Source organism: Pteropus vampyrus, unplaced genomic scaffold (genome assembly GCF_000151845.1).
Source record: "Pteropus vampyrus isolate Shadow unplaced genomic scaffold, Pvam_2.0 Scaffold100, whole genome shotgun sequence".
Lineage (NCBI taxonomy): Eukaryota > Metazoa > Chordata > Mammalia > Chiroptera > Pteropodidae > Pteropus > Pteropus vampyrus.
In genome coordinates, this window is record NW_011888881.1 from 3,053,540 (window position 1) to 3,076,868 (window position 23,329).

General features: G+C 51.1%; 1 protein-coding gene across 4 annotated transcripts in view; it reads right to left on the bottom strand.

Annotated features, from left to right (window-relative positions):
- Window positions 1–16,870: 16,870 nt before the first annotated feature.
- The window catches only part of MAPKAPK3 (mitogen-activated protein kinase-activated protein kinase 3), a 29,862-nt gene continuing 23,403 nt past the window's right edge, over window positions 16,871–23,329 (bottom strand). For 3 of the 4 annotated variants that reach the window (XM_023533333.1, XM_011364679.2, XM_023533334.1), the window contains 6 exons: window positions 21,634–21,757; window positions 20,278–20,353; window positions 19,818–19,942; window positions 19,295–19,380; window positions 18,966–19,046; window positions 16,871–18,241 (listed from right to left, as the gene is read on the bottom strand). In XM_023533333.1, coding sequence (XP_023389101.1) covers window positions 18,089–18,241; window positions 18,966–19,046; window positions 19,295–19,380; window positions 19,818–19,942; window positions 20,278–20,353; window positions 21,634–21,757 — 645 coding nt within the window. In that variant the 3' untranslated portion in view covers window positions 16,871–18,088. The remainder of the gene's footprint in view (window positions 18,242–18,965; window positions 19,047–19,294; window positions 19,381–19,817; window positions 19,943–20,277; window positions 20,354–21,633; window positions 21,758–23,329) is intronic. The other variant, XM_011364680.2, reaches the window with a different exon arrangement.

Below are 23,329 nucleotides of genomic sequence, written 5' to 3' on the forward strand. Positions count from 1 at the left end.
GAGACACAGCCCAAGGCCCCCAGTAGATGGCTGAAACCGCAGGTGGTGTCAAACCCTATGTTTTTTCCTATACATACATATGTTTTCACTTAAAAGAAGCGCTTTCCGCCTTCTTTTGCATACTCAAATTCCAGCATCACTGCTCTTGCACTTATTAAGTAAAATAAAGGTTATTGGAACACAAGCACTGTGATACCGCAACAGTCGACCTGAGAAACGAGATGGCTACTAAGTGACTAACAGGCAGAGAGCGTTACCAGCTGTCCCCAACCTGTTTGGCACCAGGGACCAGTGAGCATCTAATGCCTGATAATGAGCATCTAATGATGAGCATCTAATGCCTGATAATCTGAGGCGGAGCTGAGACGGTGATGCGGACGCCGCGGAGCGGCTGCAAATACAGATGAAGCTTTGCTTGCTTGCCCGCCACTCACCTCCTGCTGCGCAGCCCAGTTCCTAATGGGCCATGGACCAATACCTGTCCATAGCCTGAGGGGTGGGGACCCCGGTGTATACAGTGTGGATACTGGGCGAAGGGATGATTCACATCCCAGACGGAATTTCATCATGCTACTTAGAACAGCACACAATTTAAAAAATGTGAATTGTTTATTTCTCGATTTTTCCATTTGATATTTTCTTACCACAGTCGATGATGGGTAACTGAAACTGCAGAAAACAAAGCCATGGGCAAGGGGGGACCACCGACTCCCAGCTCCTGACCTGCAGACTCCTCCTTTCACCTGTGAAGCCTGCCCACTACTGCCCCCAGAAAATGTTCCAAAAATGACTTTCTCGATAGCTACAGACTTTTTTTCTTTTGGTCCAAGAACATAATAAAAGAGATATTCTTATTTATGTATCTAAATGAAGATGATAGATGTCTTGACCAATGGCCACCATGGAATGTGTACCATGGAATGAAGCCACATTCCCACAAAGCTTTCTCCAAGGAGCTGTCCAGCAAGTGAGGCCAAGTTACACAGACCGGAACAGCCTAAAGCTTTCACTTCATCCTCTAATTTCACTCCATTAGCCGATGTATGTGATGACAGTCTCAGAGCCTAAGGACTGGTTTCCCCAAAGTTTCCTCTCTTTCCAGTCTGAATCTATCATAGATGACAGCTTCCCCAGATGAAAACAGTCCCAATCCACGACAGCACACCTCAGCTCAGAGGTGGGAAGACATCTAATAAGTCCCAGACTCCTAAAATCTCGCCGTTTGTTCTAAATGTAGATTGTTTCCTTGAATTGAAGTAAAAGGGCATGGCACGCGTTGTGGAGAATCGGCCCTCAGCAGAACTGCACCTGCTCTCCTACACCTCCAGCATCTGCTCTGAGCCTCTCCTCAGGCTCTCAGCGCACTTGACTGAGTGAGGCTCTCGGTCGGCTCTCACCCCACACATACACACCACATCCCAGCATGTGAACTGACCTCCGGCTTGCCTCTGAAAATCGGGACCCTCCCCTCCTTTCCACCCCTTCTTCCTTATGTTCTCACCACCACCCAGGGGCACTGTCTGCTCCTTCTCAGGATCCCCAGGACCTCACTACACCATTGTTATTCCTTTTCCCCATTTTTACTCTGTTCTGCTCCACAGCCTCCTTCTGTGGTCCCAGGAATACCTGCCCTGTTGGTACCCTCATCCCCCATCCATCCCCTCTCTCTTCTTCCTTTCTCTATCCGCCTTCAAAGGAGAATCATCCACTCGAGATCCTTTTATTTCAACACAATTTTTTTGACTTTCCGTTTCCAAAGGTCTGCTTTCTGACCCTGTCACCTCCTGGAAACTGCTCTCCCAGAATTTCCTAGGGCCATCCCAATTCCAGATAAACACGTTGGCTATTCCCTGGCTCTGGCTGGCCCTTTGCATATAGTATTCCTCAGCCCATGTACTCTCATCTCTTGAAACATGGATCCTCCTCACCTCCAAGGCCCACTTGCCCCAGGAAAGCTTCCCCACTGTCTTTAGCTAAAGGGGTTTCGCCCTGCCATGAGGGCCTCGCCTACAGCACATACTTGTCCTGCCCTCATCCCAGAGAGCGAATGTGTCCACCTTGCACATTCACAAACATCCATTTCCTTCTTCAATGGCAAAGATTGCTCTTCATTTATTTTTAGCCCACACAGAGACTAACATAGAACCTTCCATCTAATAGGAATTCAACATATACTCTTGAGCGAATGGTGTGTTTGTGTGTTTCTTGAGACCATAATTAAATGGTTGGAAAAGAGAACTAAGAAGTTTACTTTAGCAAGCCACAAATCTCCAAATTCAGAAACTTGAGTTAATTGGAGTAAATTTCCTTGATACAGTCGCATTGGCTTTCATTAAAAATCCATTGAGACATCCTATTGAGTAGCCATATAAATTATGGAGCCATTTATCTAAGAAACATAAAAGTTTGCAAATACTTTGACTAACATGTCACTATTACTTTGGGGTTGAATTCGTTACCTCAGACAATAAATTGCAATTAATGATTGAGGAAGGAATCAAGTTTTCAGCAGGAAATTCTTTAAGATTAGTGGCTATTAAAAATAACCCATAACCAAACAGATTTTGTACATAATGCAGACAAGCATCATCGTTTTCTCTTAAATGGAACTTAAGTTAATGAACAGTATTTTAACATAAGCAAACTCCATAATGTTAAATCCCCCATCACCACTGGCGAATGAGACTAGCCCTCCACAAAGCTGGGTGAGCTACCTTTCACATCTTTTCTCCTTGTTTTTTGCTGCCTGGAGAATCAGACAGCAGCATTTAAGGAGCCAGCCAGTCTAATGACTCAGCTCATAAAACAATGTGTGGACACAAAGATGATGTTTATTCAGGAGCATTCTGGAGGCTCTTGCTACCAAAAGTCGGCAAGCGGTAGGCAAGTGGCACATGATGCTCATTCTCCCAGGAGTTTCTGGCCACGGTGCCAGGGCAACGCTCACTTCCCTCTCCCAGCAGTTGATCTTATCTGATGCTCTGTCCAAGCAGAATAGTGGGGAAACTTCAGAGACATGCAGTGGGGATAGAGGCAGGTCCAGGTGAAGTGCAAGTGGTAATGGCGACCTTTTGCCTTCTCTTGATCAGGAGCCGCCTGCAGCTAGATCTTATGCTCATATGCCGCTCAAGGGCAGGTGGATAGGCAGCTTGGGGACATGTGTTACTCAGTTCATCTCTGCCCTGCTGGATCCTTCTAGCAGTGGGTTTGCTCTTGTTAGTAAAGTATCTACAGAGCCAGTTTCCTTCATGGTGGAGAGACACCCAAGCTAGTCTCACTCCTCCACCACCCTTATGTTCCCCCAAAGCAACACCTTTTAGAAAACCTCCTCTCGGGAGGCATCATTGGAATAAAGGGCTAACAGAGTCGGTTAACACAGAGATGGCTGACAATGTTAAGGTCCTTTCAGGTGAAGAGACCTAAATGACTAAGAAGCTATTATTAGTATTTTGCTTTAAATTTTGTTGCATCTGAAAATCTTTGCAGTGGGAAGGGGGACAGAGAAGAGTGTGAAAAAAGAGACAGATTAAGCAGCGCAATATTTCATTATTTTCCCTAAAATGACAAACTTTAGCCATCTGTTCCTTTTTCACCAACCCATTCAAAATATTAAAATGCAGATTCCTTGCAGTTGGCCAGGGTCTTTTCAAATGAGAAATGACCAAAGCTTCCCTGATTTCAACCGCTGGACTGATGTGCACTTCTGGACGGGCCATAGCTGTCAGGCCCCAGCATGAGAAGCATCCCAGATGTGTCACAGACTCCTCAGCACTTCCTTCCAGCCCATTTGAGACTGTGAGCCACGTGGAGACAATGCCACGCTCTATCCTTTTTGGCACCCTCAGTGCCTAGCACACCGGAACTGACATATAGCAGGTGCTCAGTAAATATTGCTTGAAAGAATATCGACAAATGAGTGGGTGTCTTTTTCCCAGAAATGTACACCTTTGCTCCAATACAGTTTTTGTTTGTTGTTTGTTTCTGTCTAGGAGAATGGGAGGAGATAGAATCAAAAACAAGATACCCCTGGCAGGAAGGGCAAGTAAATAGAAACTTGGCATTACTTAGTTCTCCTTTCCCTTGGAGAAAATAACTATGCCCTTGAATTTCTGCACTAAGTCACCAAGGAGGAGTTGAAATTAAAAACCTTGGAGAGTAATTAGCAACAAAACATTCTAATGTCAAGAAGTGAATTTTATGAGAACATATTTGTAATATTAATTGGGCCTCTGAGTAGCCAAATGGTGAAATTATTGCTCCAATACAAATAGACCCAAAAGAGAAAAACAGCCCAAAATAGCACAGATATTGCAAATCAGGACAGAGGTAATTTCTCTACCCATAAAAAGCAACCAAGTGCAATGTCTTCACCAATTCACTTGAGTTAAGCGCAGAACAAAGCTTGTTCATTTGGCATAGCACCACCTACCCCATCTCTGAATCGTTCTGGGGCCGGGGCTAGAAAGGCAAGTGAGACTTTGTTCCCACCAGCTCCGTATAGTTTTTACCTCGAAGTGTGGGAAGTTTTAATCATTCGTTCACCACATATTTATTGAGCACCTATTGTGGACCAGGTCTAGAACAGAAAATGTTCTCTCCCATCACAGAGTTCACCGTCAAGTTGAAGGGAAGAGACATTGAACCAATTATCACACAAGCGAATCTCTAATTAAAGACATAAGTACTAGGACAGGAGAGTACAGTGTACAAAGGGAGCATCCGCCAAGGGGCCTGACCTAGTTTGGTAAGTCAGGGAAGACTTCTTGGAGGAAACAATGTTTAAACTGGAACCTGACAATGCAGATGAATCAGCCAGGTAAAGAAGGAGAGGAAGTGTCCCAGGCGGTGGGAGCAGCGTTTGGGGAGGTGGGCCTGGCGAGGAAGGAGCTTGCTGTATCTGAGATATGAAAAGGCAGTTGCAACCAGGACGTGATGAGCGAGCAAACAGGTAAGTAAACAGAGGGGAGAGACGTGGCTGGAATTAGAGGCAGGACCAAGTCTTGGGGCTTTGCTGTGTTCCCTGACATTGGGGCAGAAATCATTACCAAGCCTTGAGTCAGAAGCAGAGATGAGAGACGTAAGACCAGGCCCCTCAAAGAGATCCTGGGCTTCTTGCTGGAACAGCCTCGGCAAAGGCTAGATCTGAGTGCTGCACTCAGAGGCACCACTGCTCGTGCCCTAATTCTCCAAGCACCCAACTAAGGCTGTGCGGAGCCACTCCTCACCCAGGACCACTCCTGGGCTTCCCTCTTCATTTTAAGCCAATCCTTCTTTGATTCTCAAGATGGCACGTGTGAGCATGGGCTGAACCCTCATCTTCCAGTCTCAATGGGGAAGAGAGCTTACCTCCTGACAGAGTTAACTCTCCAGAGCCTAGGAGGTGTTCTGGGACTTTTGCTTCAAGTGCCATCTCAACACTGCTCGTCATCCACAGCCCTGCCCATGTTAAGGGTCTAGGGAAAATAGCACCAAGCATGCCAAGAAACAACTGGCCCCGGGGCCACCCACCGCTAATTTCTTCCTTCAGGAACATTTCATAGAGGATGAAAAAAAAAAATCCTTATAGAACTGTTTCCTGAGAGCACTCAGAAGATGCAGGACCTTGACCTAGGAGCGGCAGGAGCAGTACTCACCCTGCTGCCACTGAGGAAGAGTAACTCTAAGAAATGGGGACTATTTTGTTATCTAATTAGCACTGAGGGTGATGGATGAGCATTTACAATATGCGGTCATAAATTATGGAATGATCGGGGATGTGATCTCCATCTTGAAACCTGACATACCAGGAGCCCTGGTGATTTTTCATGAGAACTTGTCACCAGGTGGCCCCTGCAGGAACCACAACCGGCACTCAGTCTTCCCCAACCCCAACTCAACCTGTCAGTCTAGACCACGGGTCCCTAAATCCCAGGGCCAGGAACCACGCAGCAGGAAGTGAGTAGCAGGAGAGCGACTCAAACTAGCCAGCGAAGCTTCATCTGTATCTGCAGCCGCTCCCCAGCCCTGGCATCACCGCCTCACTCCACCTCAGATCATCAGGCATTAGATTCTCATAGGGGCACCGGTCCCCGGTGTGAAAAAAGGTTGGGGATCATGGCTTTAGTGGACTCACTAAGGAATGATTGGATCATCCAGGGCCAAGAGGATTAGTTATTTTCAGCTGGGCAAGGGATTCCATGGACAGAGCCAGGTTACGAACTCCACTGTGCCACTGGCTGATGCTTTCTAGAGGAATCTGAGCCCTCACACAGTTTGGAGCCCACCTAGTAATGCCTGGATTCCAGAGCTGTGGGCGCACACACATCATTGCACCACGTGGAGTTAGAAAAAGATTTCTCTAAAAATAACCACTGAGGAATATTTAATTTGATAGCAAGACTGTGACTAATGCATGAAACAGAGTCTGTGTGACAAGACACAGTACAATAATGGGGAGAAATTCATGTTTGACCTTTAAACCAGTGCAAAATGAAACAGAGCAAAGTAAGCCTTGGCAGCTGAAGACCCCACAGCTCTATGAGGAAACAGGCTATGAGCGGAGGATGCGATGGTCATGGAGAACTCATGCAATATGCACTTCTCAAGGAATCATGGAAATAGCTGAGGAAAATCAATTCCTTTTGGTGTTAAGTAGAGAGAAGGGGCTGGTACTGAGCTAAGCGCTGGCTGGTAGATGGCCAGCCCAGCTGTAATGGGGTGACCACATCAGCTCTCACTGGCTGGCTTCGAGGAGAAGCAGATTCTCCAAATGCTAGGCGACCCAGCATTTCTGATTTCTGGGAAGCAGTCTGAGCTGGTGGGGAGGGGAGCAAGGTTCCAGTGTTGAGTGAACATTTACCCATGCTAGCTCTGTGTTGACAGCTCCTCAGGCATTATCCTCATAAGCATCTCCGATGTCGAAGCTGTTATTATTTCCACTTGTCAGAGAAGAAAACTGTGGTCAGAGAGGTTAAGCTACTTGCCTGGGGTCACCCAGCTGGAAAGTGTCTGGAGCTGGATGTGAACTCAGACTTCAAGCTCTATTCACGGTTGCTAGGTCACTTAAAACTTGAAAAAGTTCAAGGGCTGGCAGTAGCCTAGACCAGTGGTCCCCAACCTTTTTGGCACCAGGGACACGGTGCTCTTATGAGAATCTAATGCCTGATGATCTGAGGTGGAGCTGAGGCGGTGATGCCAGGGCTGGAGAGCGGCTACAGATACAGATGAAGCTTCACTGGCTAGAGTGCCGCTCACCTCCTGCTGTGCTGCCCAGTTCCTAACGAGCCACAGACCGGTACCGATCTGCAGCCCAGGGGTCAGGGACCCCTGCACTAAAGGCCCCAAAGGGGCACTTGGCACAATTCTGAGCTAAGCAAAGCATGCTTGTGCCATCCCAACCACTCGTGGAACTTGCTTCTCACTTCCAGTACAAGGGCACCAAGCGTAATTGCACCCCCATTCCCTGTACCCCCATGAAAGCCTGCTCTCAGGAAAGGGCCTATAGCCCTCCTGACTAAGGCCTGAGTAAGTGACAGAGGTTACATCCCTGCCTGGTCCCATAGAGTCACCACCTCCACAGGTGGGCACTGACAGAGAAATGAGGCCCTCAGAATAGAGTTTCAGGCTCGCCTGGGGTGGCCGTGCATGTCAGAGGAGAGGCTTGCTAAGGGCAAGTCCTGTCCACCCACCTGGAGGCAATGTGCGGAGGAAGTGCTGTGGGTGCCTTATCCCTGAGGACAAGCAACAAAACCCACAGAAAGTGGGTAGGTAAGAATTTTGGGCAGGATTCAGCACTTCTCCCTTGGGTATGGACTGTGGAGGAAGGGGTTGGCTTCTCTCTCCTGATGCTCCCTTCCATGTGCTGGTGTCCACTGGCTGGGCTACCCCGGGCCTCATTCACCCAGAGTCGGTGAAACTGGGGGTGCAGGGAGGAGGTCAGAGTAATTCTGGGCTCAGTTCATAGGCCCATTTGACCTCACACTAAGCTGCTTCACGCACCTCCCCCGCACCTCCCCTCGCCAGCCTCCATCTGTGAAGAAGGTGATGCTTTGGCCTGCACTGGCTTTTAATTCCTAAGTTTGTTCAGAAGTTGGATGGGGAGAAGGGGCCTACTTACTGAGTGCCCTCTCAGAGAGCCCCCATAAGCTGTAGATGCTACAGACATTCAGAGTCAGGGAGGTCAGGTGGACTGGAAACATCCAGAAAGGCTTAGCTGAGAAGATGAGGTCTCAGAGGATGGATCTGGTTGAACGTGGCTCATGAGGTCGGGGGGGGGGGGGAGCGGGGGAAGGGGCGGGGGTGGCATTCTTAGTGGTGGTCTGATAAACCAAAACACAGAGAGAAGCAGAGGTGTATAGAAAGCAGCGACAAGGCCAGCACGACCAGAGCCCGAGATTTCCTTGAGAGAGGTGGCAGATGGATGAAGGGAGATGACAGGGAATCCCTAGTGCTCAGGAGAGACTAGATTGGCCCATCACTCAAGACGTGTTTTGTACAAGCTCTGCCAGGTCTGGGGGAAGTAACGGGGGCAGGGTCAATGATGGCTTAGAGGAGAGTCTTCAGGACAGGCCAAGAGGCTATATGACCGTCCCATGGTTCCCTAATGTCAGGATGTGGGTCTGGCCTGCAGAAGTGACATCGAAAACTAGGCAGAAGGGACCGCGTGAAGCCTTCAAGAGGAAAGATGTGGGCATGGACACTGGCTGGCAGGGGAGGAAGAGACAGTCCAGGAAGACACAAAAGTATGACCTTGGATTGCTGCAGTGAGTGAGGACAGCCCTGGCAGGGGCTGGTGAGCCACTGGGAGAGCCCACTGGAAAAGGTCCAAGTGCGGATGACTTGATACGATCTGCTCCCTGCCATGAGGGGAAATAGAACCAAATAATGAACAAATGAGAAAGTGAGCAGCTTCTCTAACCATCAAAGAAAGACAGGTTGAAGCTACAGTGAGACCCCCTTCTTTGGCCCAGCAAATAAATAGAAAAATTTAAATGACAGTGTACAGGCAATTAGGATTATGAGAATAGGCTACTTCATATAATGTTTCTCAGTGGGGTGGGTCTAGTTGACCCCCACCCAAGCTATATGGCAAATGGGTATCACACACCCCATAGATCTGTGAAAATGGATTGAAGGAAAGCTCTATCCACATACATATCAATGCAAAATTGTCTATAAATATTGAAAGTAACCCAAATACTACCAGTAGGGGATAAGTTAATTGAACTAGGGCATTACCCCATGCAATTTTATGCAACCAATAACAACAATAAAAGCCATTATCAACATGGAGAATGTTTATTATGTAACATTCAGTTTAAATAATCAGGCCCAAAACTCTGTTCGCAGCATAGTTATAATTATGCAAGAACAATTGCATGTAGAAACAAACCAGAGGATACCAAGAAATGAAGCTTTCCCTCTTTTCTGTAATTTCCCAATGAGTGTTGCTTTTATAACAAACTTACGTGTATAAAGCAGTGCAGCTTTCTCAGGAAAATAGCACACGTAGGCAGGACGTGGAGCTGGGCAGCAAGCACCACACTCCGCTGCCCCACACTCTGAGTCTACCCTCCCACCTTCCTGGAGCTCATCCCTCCTGGTGATGAGCGTGGAGGATTATTTAAAGCTGGGTTCTCATGATAGAGATCCAGGGACAGCACTGGGCATGGCTCCTGTGTCTTCTCCATCCTCCCCTCTCTCCCCAGCCTGTCTTGTCTACACTGGCTGACTCAGGCCTGACTTCCAGAGAGCCCAGGGCCCATTTTCTCTTTCTCCTAATGAGGCTAATGAGGGCTTCAGTCTCTCAGCAGGTGCCTAGAGCTCCTCAAGACTCCTCACTGGATCCTTGGAGAAGGGCTGCCACTCCTCACTGAGCTCACTGCCTCACTTCCATACCTCCGGTTCCCACCCCTCCAGCTGAGCTTTCGGCCCCATCGTTCCACTGCAACGCCCACGTTAAGGCCATCAAGGTTGTCTGTGACAGAAAATATGGCGGTTATTTCTCTGCCTTTGACCTACTTTTCCTGCTTAGTGACATCCAACACAATGCCCATCCCTTTCTTGGAACCCTCGCTTTAAGAGACTTCCAAAAAAAGATACTTTTGGTTTGCCTCCTACCCCACTGTGCCCTCTCAGACTCCTTTCCTGGCTCCTTCATGTCTCCCCAACCTCCGATCCAGGATGAAGTCCCCTTCTCATCCCTTTTCACTCTCTCTTCTCTCTTGTCTGGTCTTGTGGCTTTGGATTCCATCTAAATCATGATGTCTCCCAAAAGCCGTGCCTCAAACTCCATCACTCCAGCTGCCCTCCTGACACCTTGGATCTCTAATAGTATCTTGAAATAAAAGTGGCCAAAACTGCATCCAACCCAAAACCCCCAAAAAATCCCCACATCAAAAGACACAACACCCACATCCCACACACAGCAAAAGGACACTCTCTGTCCCCCTCCCCCCCCCCAACACCTATTCCACAGTGAGTCCCACAACTCTGACTTGAAAAACATCCCAGGCCAAACCACCTCCCTCTCTCAACGGAACTCTGCAGTCTTCTCGTTGGTCTCCCTGCTTCCACTTTTGTCCCTACAATTCTTCCCAGGCAGCCAGAGGAATTTTTTTTTTAAATGTAAATCACAGCATGTCATTCCTCAAGAAAGAATGGCCTTCCAAGAAACAAAACTTCAGCTACTCACCCTGTCTTATTCTGCTGTCTACATTGTATCGGACAGTCCCAGCCAGGGCGCAGGCAAGAAAAATAAAGGCACGAAGATCGGAAAGGAAGAAATCAAGCTGTCTTTATTCATGGATAACATTATGGCGACTGTAGAAGTCTACCAGAACTAATAAGTAAATTTAGCAATGTCACAGAATATAAGATTAATACATAAAAATTAATTACATTTTCATAAACTAGTAAAAGCTATTGGGAAATTTAAAATGCTCCCTAAAGAGTATCCAAAAACCAAAAATACTAACGATATAATGTAAGATGTGCAAGACCATAAAATATTGCTGAGGAAAGTAAAGAAGACCGAAATAAATAGAAAGATATGCCACATTCATGGATCGAATGTAATCAATACAGTATAGTATTGGCAAATATACTGATGACCAGGTGATCAACGTAAGAGAATCGAGTCCACACACATACCGTCTTGACCCACACATATATAATCAAGTGATTTTTGATGAGCGCCATAGCAATTCAACAGGGAAAGAAATATTTTTTTTCAAGAATGACTGTCTAGATAGTCATATGGAAAACTATAAACCTCAATCTGAGTTCCCACCAGGCTCAAAAATCAATTACAGATGGATCATGACCTCAAATGTAAAAACGAAAACTATATAGATTCTAGGAGAGGGGAAGAAAAAAACATAAAAGGATATATTTGTGACCTTGGGATAAGTAACGATTTCTTAGAGAAAACGTGAAAGCACTAATCATAAAAGAAAAAAACGATAAATTAATTTTGACAAAACTGAAAACTCCTGCTCATCAAAACACCATTAAGAAAATGAGGCGGTAAGCCATAATGTAGGAGAAAACATTCCCAACATATATAAATGACAATGGACATGTATCTAGAATATATAAAAAGCACCCGCAACTCAATAATAAAAAGGCGAACGACCCAGTGTTGGAAAATAGTCAAAAAACTTGAACAGATATATGAATGGCCAATAAGGACACGAAGAAGTTCCCAACCTCATCAATTATTAGGGAAATGCAAACTAAAACTACAATGAAATACCACTACATATCCATCGGAATAGCCAAGATAAAAAAAGACTAATAACAGCAAATGCTGATGAGGATGTGGAGTAACTGGAAGTCTCGTAAATTGCTGATGGAAATGTAAAATGATACAACCACTTTTGAATTGGGCAGCTTCTCAAAAAGTTCATCGTACACTTAATGTATGTTCAGAAATTTCACCTCTAGGTATATATCAGCCATTTCAGTCCTAAATATTTACCCAAAAGAAATGAAAGCAAATATCCACACAAAGACGTGTATGTGAGTGTTGCTAGTAGTTTTTTCATGATAGCCGCAAACTCGAACAACCTAATAACCACCAAATCGTGGTATATTCATAAAATGGAATCCTACTGAAAATAAAAAAGGAACAATAAAAAAGAAAGCACTACTAATTATATAACACAGATGAATCTCCAAAAGAAGCAAAAGCCAGACATCAAAAGCTACATCCATCCATACTATATCATTCCATTTATATCAGCTTCTTAGAAGGCGAGACGTATCGGGGTCTGTGGTGGAGGGTTACTGGGGACCTTCTGGGGTGATGGACATGGTCTGCATCCTGACGAGGATCCTGCTTACGTGAGTAGATACATTAGTTTAAAGTTTTCTAACTTTACACTCAAGATTTCACTTTTCTAAATTATACCTTAAAAACAAATTTTGGAAGCTATTAGTTTGGCCAAAACAGTGGCCGACTGACAAACCTGTGGGCTGCTCTTAGAGCCTGTCACAGACCCGATGCTATTCCTTGTGGGAACAGAGACGTGGATATCTCCATAGATCCACCTCGGATGTGGTCTGAAAGGGTTGGATAAACCAGGCCTGGGAACATACTGCCTGTATTTGACTTGATTCACTCATCAGGCTCAAGCCAGCCTTTGGCTGCTGGCCTCAGAAATCCAGCCTTGGACAGCAGGAAGGGGTGTAGATCTGTGCTCAGGCAGATAAACCAAGACTGTCAGGGACAAGCCTGGAACGAGGGGCTAAAGCCTTTTCCTCCTTGGGCCTAGAACCAGGCGGTACCTTCAGGGTTTGTCTTATGCTTGGGAGGTGGTCCTTGGCCCTCTCAAATCTGAAGCTTTAATATACCTGTCAACTGGTCCTGGGGGCAGGAGATGACCTGAGGGATGACTCAAGTTCAGGAGCACATGTGTGGCCTTTAGAGAAAAGGAACCGTCCCCAGCTCTCTCTACCAGCTTTCTCTTTCCTCCAGGATGGCTGTCGGCTCCCCAATACCATTTTCTCCTGGACCCCAGGCTTTTGACTATTAGAAAATCTTCTGTGTAGATGGCAGACCACCTTCGATGCTGGCACTGCAGAGGCCTTGGCAAGGTCTTTTTAGTCCCAGGTCGTTTACATTTGCTATTCGCTCTGCTTGGGGTCCCCTTCCTCCTGCTCCTCTAACAGCCAGTTTCTTGTCATTCATCCTCAGCTGAGTGTGTCCTTCTCAGAGACCTTCCCTGATCCTCCTGTCCCTGTCTGTCACTCCACTTTAGGGATGGGCTCTGTCATTATACAAGGAGTCCCAACTATTTAACTTGCCCCAGCCTATTGCCCAGGGAGGCCTGCCCCCAGCAGATGCTCTGGGCCAGTCTATCCCCTCATCTGACTTGTGCAGTGATCCACCTTGTGCCTCACAGTCCCTGGATCCCTTCATGACCCCGAGGAGGGGTTCTCTCAGCCTGTCTGGTTGCCATTGGGCAGAGTCTCCTCTGCCTCACCTGTCTCCCCCAGCAGCCCTGGCCAGCCCTGCCAGGGACCTTCAGAGAGAGAGAGGCCCCAAGGGAGGTGAGCAGCTCAATCAGACAGGAGCTCTGACTGCAGCTGGAATGCCCTTTTCCCAAATCTTTGTCTATCCAAATCTGGCTCGCCCTTCAAATTCATGTCACCACCACTGGGAAGCCTTCTATGATTACCTCCAGCGAAAAGCAGCATTCCTTCTTCTGACCTCCTTCAGCAGAGAGGGCAGTGGCTAAGGGCTGGGGGCTCAGTTTCTCCATGTGTAAGATGGGAATTTGAGGACTAAGTGAGGTGATACAGGTGAAACCCAAGCACCATCCTGGTACACGGTAGGCGCTCAATAAACACCTGCTCTTCATTATGATGTTGTGGTCTCCCCCTCCACCCAGACAGGACCACAGCTCCCTCAAGCTCGGGCACACAGTAGGCATCTACTGATTGCTCACTCAGGTGACCAGCAGGTGGCTCCACACCCCAATTAACTTGCCTTGACAGGCTGCTCTGAGCCCCAGGAAACCAGTTCACTGGAGTCACTGGCTCCTCCTGGTCCGGGGGAACAGAGAGGGCAGAATTGGCAGCCCTGGCAGCTCGGTGTCACCCAGCAGACACTTGGACTGCACTTGGGCTGCCTTTGAACTTGGCCACAGCAGCCCTGCCCAACCTTGTGAGGATTACTCCCATTAAAGAGATAAGAAAACTGAAGTCCAGCAAAGTGCATGATGTGCCTGAGACCATGGAGCATTCCCACAATCCATCGACTGGGGGCAGCTTGTCTGTCAAGGGTGCTGGAAGGATTTGGCCCTGATTAATCAATGTCTCATTTTACCGACAGGGAACCTCAAAAATTGGAGCAGCTTTGCCCGAGGCTTCCTGTAAACCAAAGCTCGGGTCTCCTGGCGGTAAATGAAATAACCTCACCCACCCCACATACAGGGTGGGAGGTGGGCTTCCCAGACCTTTCCCTGCCTCTTGACCTCCATTCCAAGGGGTGAACAGGCAGGCTGCCCAGAGGGACGAGGGGCAGAATTACCCTGATGGATTTGGTGGCAGCTGTGATGAAAACGCTCAGCCCAAGGCAGCCAGGTCTCGAGAAAGCTACCCTCCACCCACCTGTGCCTCTCTCCGTGCCTGCTTGAGAGCTTCAGACAGGCCTGGAAGCATTGAGACCCCTGCGGGGGTTGTGACGCTGCCATGGAGGGGTCGAATCGAGGGTGGGGAGGGGCTGGTGTGAATAGCAATGAGCCCAGCAGGCTGGAAGCCAGCCAGTGCCAGGTTTGCGAGACAGAGAACTCTGCTGTTGGCTGGGTCAGGGGGAGCATCACTGGGAAGAAACGTCACACACACACACGCACACACACGCACACACAGCACTCATACATGCACACGTGCGAATACACCTCTTATGGATTCTTCACTGAAAGTTCCCAGGGAAGCCACGTGAAGCCATGCAAGGCCTGTGTCTGAACAGGCTGATGTGAACATGTAGCCACCTGGCTTCTTAGCTCACCTGATACCAGCGGACAGGAATTTGCTCCCACTTCGCAGACAGCCACACTGAGGCCCAAATAGGGGGTGACTTGGCCAGGCATCTAGCCTCCCAGCCCTGGCTGTGACAGCTGCACTCGATGCCTAAGATGAGGGGGTCCCGGCCCTGGGCTGGGCTTGCTGTTGGGCTAGATTCCCCATGGGGCTTCGAAGTGGTGAATTGGAGGCAATCCTTCCATCCGCTCCTCTGCTAACTAGCCCCCCCACCTGGTCACAGGAGGGGGAATGCTCTCTTCCCCACAACAATGATGGGCCAAGTATGGCCAGTGCGAATCCTTCCTTGGGACTGGCAGGCAGACACCGAGAAGAGGCTGGGACTGTTGAAGTCGGTCTTGCATGTAAAGGCCATGCAGGCGGAAGATCGAGGCCAGCCCTAGGGAGAGGCAGAGCTGAGGGGTACACAGAGTCCCTCTGTCCCTAAGGCCCTGGTCACTAAAGTTCTGCCTTCAACCCTGTAATCTCTCAGGCACCCTTCCCAGCTACTGAGGTGCATAAATTCTCTTGGACTTAAACTGGCCCAAGCTACAGCCTTCCCTCATGGACTATATCAAGCCTGTGATTCAACACACATTCGTGTGATATTCTATCCTTCTCCCTCACGAGTGTAAACTCATGAGACTCCTGTCCACAGCATTCCCTGCTGCCTTCCTTGCACCCAGCATGGGGTCTCAGGCACAGCGGGTGTCTTTACCTCTGCGGCTTTGTGACGGGACACATTCTATCTGCCTTCGCATCTGGGCCAGCATTTCACTGGACAAAGTACACAATGAGGGTTGGTCTGAACCACAGGTTCCACGAGGCCCTCAGACTTTATGTGAGAAGCCAGAGGCCCTTCAGAAGGGTGGGTCACCCTCCTTGAAGCCTAGGGCTGGAACCGAGGTCCAGGAAGAAGCTCATGTGATACTGCTCTGGGGAGGAGGCCCCTTGGGAGTGAGACCCCGAAGGTGGAGAAAGCCTGATTTTCTGCTTGGAAAGTCTCAGGGGTAAATTTAGGACTGGACTGCTTTTCCCTCGAGCAACTGCAGGCACTTCTCTCCCTCCTGATGGCTAATGGGTAGCAAATAGGCGCTGGACACGAGCCATGCACCAGGCACCCCCCTCGGGACTTCACATGCATCATTAGCCGGAGCCCCCAGATGACTCCCAGGGTCAGCACCGTTGCCCCCACTACACACTGGGGGAAACTGAGGTGGAAACGCTGGGGATGCCCGGCTGGGAAGCGGCCTGTCCCTGCCTTCCAGCCTCTCCACATCTCCCCCACACCCCGATGGGAAGGGAGGTGGCGGGGTGCTGCTGAGGGAGCTGGATGAGCTCTCGGAAATCTGGGAGGTTTCAAGATAGGAGCTGGAAGAATATGCCACAGCCAGGGCCCCCCTCAGGGCTGCCCACGAGGGCCCCTGAGGGCTGAGGGTGCTCTGTTGCGGGAGTAGTCAAAAGACAGTCTCCAGCGTCCCGCCCCCTCCCCTCCCCGACGTTCTTGCTGCCAAATGAAATCTGGCAGCTTCTGAAAATAGCTCAGCGCTGCAGCAGGCACTTTGCCCGCCCTTCAGCAGGCTGGCACGCAGCTGGAGGTGGCCACTGTGGGCAGACGCTGGCACACGCGGGGCCGGGGGTGGGTGTCACACACACAGTGCACCGGGGTGGCACAGAGCTGGGGGCATGAGGCAGCTGCCATCCCTCAGCTCTTCTGACCTTTCCATGCCTGGCGAGGAGTCGGCCTGGCACGTCCGCCAGATCTGAGGCTCCCGCTCCAGTAGGGTGAAACCACGAGTGGGTGTGAGTAGCTGCCCTTGGGCCACTTCTGTCCACTCATAGACAAAGAGAAACCCACGGACCAGGGGAAAATGCCGAAATGGTGTTTATTGATATCTGAATGTAAAACCCAGCAGTGTTGTCCTGTGTGATGTGGTCCCAGCCAGTAAAAGGGTCAGGAACCAGGAAACAGGCTAGGTGTCAGGCACTTGTTGGGCCCATACCAGGCACTCGGCACCCCCGGGCTACCGTGGGCAATGTGGGGCTGGGTAAGCCTGGACTGGCAGAGAAGGGATGCTCTCTGCTCTGACTCAGGCTAAAGCCAGGACCAGACCTTCCGAGCGACACTCAGCTGCCCTCCACTGCCTCGGGTTGAACCCAGAGTATAAAATGAGACCCCTGATTAACGAGGAGCCTCTGGGCCCTGCCTCCCGCCATCCACTCTCACAAAAGACAGCTCCTGCCATCAACCAGGACAGGGCGGAGGACAAACCGTTAAGGAGAGAGGCTTTCCTGCCCAGGATCTGATGGGCAGGTAGGGGCAGGGGAACCGTACTTGCTTCTGTCATAGTGACATTTTCCAAAGTAGAAAAGGGTTAAAAATACCTCCACCCTCAGTTGAGATAAGAGGCCACGCTTAGGGAGGGCTGGGCCCAGGGACTGTGGAGAGAGAGCACTGCCACCGCCCTGCGGGATGGGGTTGCAGCAAGACAGGGCTAGACCACCCAGCGAGGCAGGCGGACTGACCCTGTGGCCTCAAGGAGACCAACGAAGGCTGAGAGGGGCAGCAATGGGAGAAAGACCAGGCTCCCAAGAAGGCCGAGGCGGACCGTCCACTTCCCCTTCTCCCGAGCTTGCTCAATCGGCATTCACAGACAGCAGCTCCGTCCCTGGTCACCATGGTGACCAATGGCTGAATGACTTTCCCAAGGCCAGGCCCATCTGCCCACCCTATGGGGAGGGTCTCTATGGAAGGAGGGAAGCCCAGCCACAACTCCAGTGGCCCAGAAGTCTAATGCCATGGCCAAGGGCAGACACAGCCATGGCTCCCAGGCTACTCTAGGCGAAGGCCCTGCAGCTGCAGCAGGTGGCCCCCTAGCCCGAGGCCCTGGCCCCTCTCTAAGGCCTGAGCCTGAACCGGGGCTCTGAAGGTTTGGGGTCACGGTCCCCCGTCCTGAAGTTCCAAGTGACAAATTAAAACACAACAGAATAGTCCCTTGGTTAAAAAATGACACTGGGTCAGGGCCTCAGCCCACTTCAGTCTGTCTCTGGGCTGAAGGGCCTGGCTTCTCTGAGGCCCCACAAGCTACTGGTTGCTGCAGCCCTGTGAGGCCGAGGAGCCGCCTGCCTGCTTCTTCCTCCGCTTGTTGAGGAGCCGGTTGTTGGAGGTCTTCAGGTCCTTGATCTTCACCTGGTCGTAGTCTACCCGCATGGTTGCCAGGGCACTGGTCATCTCCTCCTGGGGACAGACGTCCAGATGCACTGACCTCAAGAGCCATCACCCACCTGCCTAGGCAGCCCCTTAATAATGTCGGTGACGGCAATGACAAGCTTTGCTGCCCGAGTACCTTCTGTGTTCCCAGCACTGTGCCTGTCTGTTTGCCTCAGATAACCCTCGCTACGGTCCTTTGGGGCAGACCCCGCACCTATCTGCTAGGGTGTAGAAAGTGCCTTAATGACTCTCTGGGACCACAGCAGGGTAAGCAGGACAGGGACCTGGACCACTGTCACCTACTCAGAGCCACAAGGCCTGCAGGGAATGTCATCTTACTGGGCACCCAGGCCCTAAGGCCTGAAGATGGTGCCATGTGTGTTCTGGGGCTCTGAGCTGCTGCCCCATGTGCTCAAACCTGGCCTCTGCTGAGTCTAAAACCAGGCTGAGCACCCTCCCAAATGCTGTAGGTCATAAGATGAATTATGGCCAAAGCTTGGGGCCAAAGCCCCTTCACTGAGCCCCTGGCCCGAAGCCCGTCTTTGCGGAGGGAGCCAGGAGCATCCCACGAAGTGGGGTGCAGCCCACTGCTCTGTATGCCACGATGGGACCTCTGGTGCAGTCACTGGCACCCTCTGCTCCAGGCACGGGGCATGGGCCGAAGACCCAGGCTCTGAGGAGGGACGCCACCCTCAAGTCCCTTTTCCAAAACCTGGGAGCCTGCAGGGAAACTGAGGCCGAGTCCACCCACCTTGACTTCGTCCCAGTGGTCTCTGTCCTCCTGCAGGACGCGGGCCGTGTGGAGTGGGGTCTGTGGCACCACCATGGATTGCTGAAAGGAGCCCCAAGTCCATGGATTAGAACCTGGGACAGAACCGGCTCCACGCCCCACCCTCTTCCTTCCAATCTCAGATAGGGAAACCGACCGAGGCCCAGGGAGGTGGGGAGCCTGACTGGCACGGTGGCAATGTTAGATTGTAGATCTAACTTTGGCCCACGCCGGGGCCTCCAGAGCCGCCGTCGTCCTGCCTGGCAGCCCCACTCGCCACCCTGCCGGCCACAGGGCGCGGAGGCGCTCACATTGATCCAGGGATGGTTCATGAACTGTGTGATGGTCAGCCGCTCCGTGGGGTCCGTCTTCAGCAGGAGGCGAATCAGCTGCTTGGCTAGGGATGAGGGACGGGGTGAGGCTGCAGAGCTCCTCAGAGCCAGTCCCCCCGCCGTTCCCCAGAGACCACAAGCTCTGTGTGTGCCCCAAATTCCCAGCCCACAGAAACAGTGAGCTCCTGTTTCTTGTTACGAGCCTCTGGGTGTTTGGGGTCCTTTGTTAAACAGCAATGGATAACTGATATAGGGCAGGCTTGTTTGTTGTTCCCCAAAGGGACAAAATGAATGAGGGACAGGAGCTGGAGAAAGTTTCAAGGAGGCAAATTTTGAGCCCATTTGGCGGATACAGAAACCGAGGTTCAAAAAAGTTAGGTGACTTGCCTAGGGTCACACAGCTGGGACGTGGGGAGCCGGGACTTGAACACAGGTCGGTTTGACACCGAAGTGGTGTCTCCTAGAATGAAGGCTGATGGGGTCCGGTGCAGAGGTCACTCACCATCCTCCGAGACCTCGGACCACTCAGGGTTGGGGAAGCCATACTGGCCCAGGCGGATCCTCCTCTTCATCCCTGGGGAGATGGCCTGGCCCGTGTTGGAGTAGAAGGGCGGGAAGCCGCACAGGCTGGGGGAGGGCGGAGGTCTCTCGGCTCAGGCGTGGGGGCAGCGCCAGAGCGGACCCTTGCTCCTCCCTGAGTCCCTGACTGGGGAGACAGGCGGCCAGGCACCATGGCAGCAATACCAGCCCTCTGGCCTGCTAGGCTCGTCCCAGGAACAGCCTCTGCCCTTGGCATGGGGAGGCCTGCACGCAGCCTGAAGGGTGGCCCATGACAACAAAGGAAGCACGGGCTGCACGATCAGTCTCAAGGACTCGCCAAGCGCACGGGGGTGGGGGAGCAGAAGGGGTACCGAAGGTACAAGCCGGGTGGCGGTGCAGGAGGTGGAGGTGGAGGTACTCACAGGATGTACATGATGACGCCCAGGGACCACATGTCACACGACTTGTCATACTTCTCTGGACCCAGGACCTCAGGAGCTACCAGGGCAGAGGGCACAGGAGGGTACTCAGTTCTAAGAGTCCTGGAGCCCAGGTAGGCGCCTGAAGCCTCGGCAAGGTGGGGGAGCAGGTGCCTGGGCTGGGGGGCAGGGCAGAGCAGACTGGTGTCTGGCACCTTCTGGGAGGCAGCATATGTGTGAAGTTAGGGGAGGAAAAACAGCTCCCAGAAAAAATAAACCTGCTTTTAAGCTGGGAAGGAATGATAGCCTCCTAGCAACTTTGGGCCAGTCTCAGCCTCAGGGAGGGAGGAGAAGGAGAGAAGGCCGTCTGGAACTTGCTGGGGTCCTGCCTTAGGGGAAAGGGCTCCAGCCCACCAGCTACCCTGTGACCCCTGCTGTCCTGAATGCACAGGCGAGGTCAAGGGCAAGGAGGGACCAGTCAGCATGGCTACCATCCCATGAGGCCCTGGTCTTCCCCCCTGGGCAATAAGATGGGCAGGCCAGAAGATTTCTAAGTTAAAATACTGCAAACACATGCTGATAAACAGAGGGCCATTTCATCCATCTCAGGGAGCTTCCTACCCCGTAAGCAGCTCTTTTTTATTTTTAATCTCGTATTAGTTTCAAGTGTAGAGCACAATGGTTAGGCACTCGTATAATTTACGCAGCGATCCCCCCAATTAGTCTAGTACCCATCCGGCACTACACGCAGCCATCACGGTATTACCGACTATATTTTCTGGCCTCTGCTGGGAGCAGAGCCATCACCCCACTCTCAAGTAAGAGGCACTTTCAGCAAGGACTTTTCTAGATCTAGGGGCTGCCTACCTACAGGGGAGTGAGAAGCTTTTCCAGGAAACATGAGTGTGTGCCCACCCCTGGGTCTCGCCCATGCCTTGGCCTAAGGGACCCTCTCCCACAAGGCAGGTAGCTGGCGCTCTGTGTCCCTCTCATGTCTGCCCACTTTCTGAATACGAATCCCAGGAAGATAAGAACCGGAGAAAAACAACCACGGTTGGGTTCCGTCCAGAGCTGATGGCAGCCTTTTATCACATATATATTTAGAGCTGCTGTGATGTCATTCAGCTCACAGGCCATAGCCAGAATTTTCCTGGATCTATTTTCAAAAGCAAAAGCTGAAGTTTGGAAGAATATTTTTGCAGCCTCTGGCCCCCCACATCACCACCTCCACATGGATAGAATCCCACTCCGCTCCTTGCTGGGCGTTAACGCTTTGACTTCCGCAACCCACCGGCTGTCCCACACCGCCACAGGGACCAGTGAGGGTAGGGAGGTACACACCACATCCCGAGGACTCACCCACATAATAGGGAGTGTAGCAGGGTGTCTGCAGGGCATTCTGGGTGGTCTCCTTGGCAAAGCCAAAGTCCGTGAGCTTGAGCACTGAGTCCTTCTCCTTGGATGTGTAGAGCAGGTTTTCAGGCTGGGCCAGGAAGAGAAAACATTGATCTGGAGTTAGGCACCAGGTGAGGGCAGAGTCCCAAAGTGCTATCCAGCCACACTCCTCCCCATCTCCCCGATCGATGGAGGAGGAGCCAGGCACATCTTGTTAAAAGGAACTGGCCACCGACAACATGGACCAAACATGGCAAAGACTGAGGTGGCTGGGAGGTGACACCTCCTTCCACAGAGGGGAAACAGAGGCAGGTGTTCAGCCAAAGCTGTGAACAACCAAGTGCCATAGAGAGCCCAGGGGCAGGAACTTCTGAGCCTGGGTTGGGGATGCTGCCATGAAATGCTAAAACGAGGGCTCCAGGGGAGGGCAGGCTGCTCATGAGCCAGTGCGGCCAAGCACACGTCCTGCACCCAGCCCAGAATGCGCCGGCAGGGCAGCCCCGCTGAGGCTGCGCGGGGAGGCGGGCCCACTTCTTGGGCCCCAGGAGCTACAGAAACAGTTCCTCCCAGTTGCAGAGCAGAGTGCCCGAGGGATGAGGGCAGTAGGGAGGTCGGCATGGAGGAGACGGCTGTGAAGCAGGTTTCTAATAAATGGGTAGGACCTAGGCCCATGGAGAAAAACCGGAAGGATCCCCAACCAGATCAGGGGTAGAAAGACGGGGTGTTGGACAAAGTTCCAGTTTAGAGCCAATGAAAGCTATTTTTCAGGTTCTATTGAGATGATCCGACCTTGGATTGAGATAAAAACAGGGAAGCAGTTTCATCTGTACAAGGGGACCTCCTCTACAGAAGGCTGTCCCTGCCTTGGGAATAAAGGAAGCCAGGGCCAAAATAAAGCAAGGGTTCAGAAGGTGTCTGTCATGGCTACACGTGCATCCAGAATCCAAGGATAACTGTAAAGGCTGGCAGAGCGCAGCAGAGGAAGGCCCTGGAGCAGCAGCTGGACCCACAGCTCGCCTTGGACCAGTCGCAGGAGGGAACAAGCCTGGGTGGCGAGGGCCCAGGACTTACATATTCCGCTCTGAGGGTGGCCGGCACGTGTGTGCGTGGCTGTGTGTGTGCATGCATGCGTGTGCAGGGCTGCCTCAGTCTGCATTTCATCCGGCTTATCCTGATGACCTCTAAGACCCATCCCTCACTGGATAGGAAATTGGGAGATCTGAGCCTGCAGCACATCTCTGAAGCCCATCCAAGGAAAGGGCCAGCAGGCCCGGCAAACTGGGCCAGCCGTGGCTCCTTCCTCCTTACCTCCCAGCAAATGGCTTCTTGCCCTTCAAAGGCTGGAGTTAGAGGGTCTAACCTATCAAAACCATGGCTGTTACTTCACAGAAGCCCCAACAGTGTCAGGCAGCCCCTGTGAGGCTCCGCACATTATGTGCTCACAAAAATCCTTGCTGCATGAACAAGAGAATGAGTGAATCCCAGTGTGGCAACTGCGTGGCCTTGGACAAAGCACCTAATCTCTCTCTGAGCCTCAGTCTTCTCATCTGTCAAATGGGCAACGGCATTCAGCTCACAGGGTTAGGTGAGGGTTAAATGAGATGCTTGCCAGGGCCTACTGGCTTGAGGTAGGCACTCAGTTATTCTTACAGCTATTGGG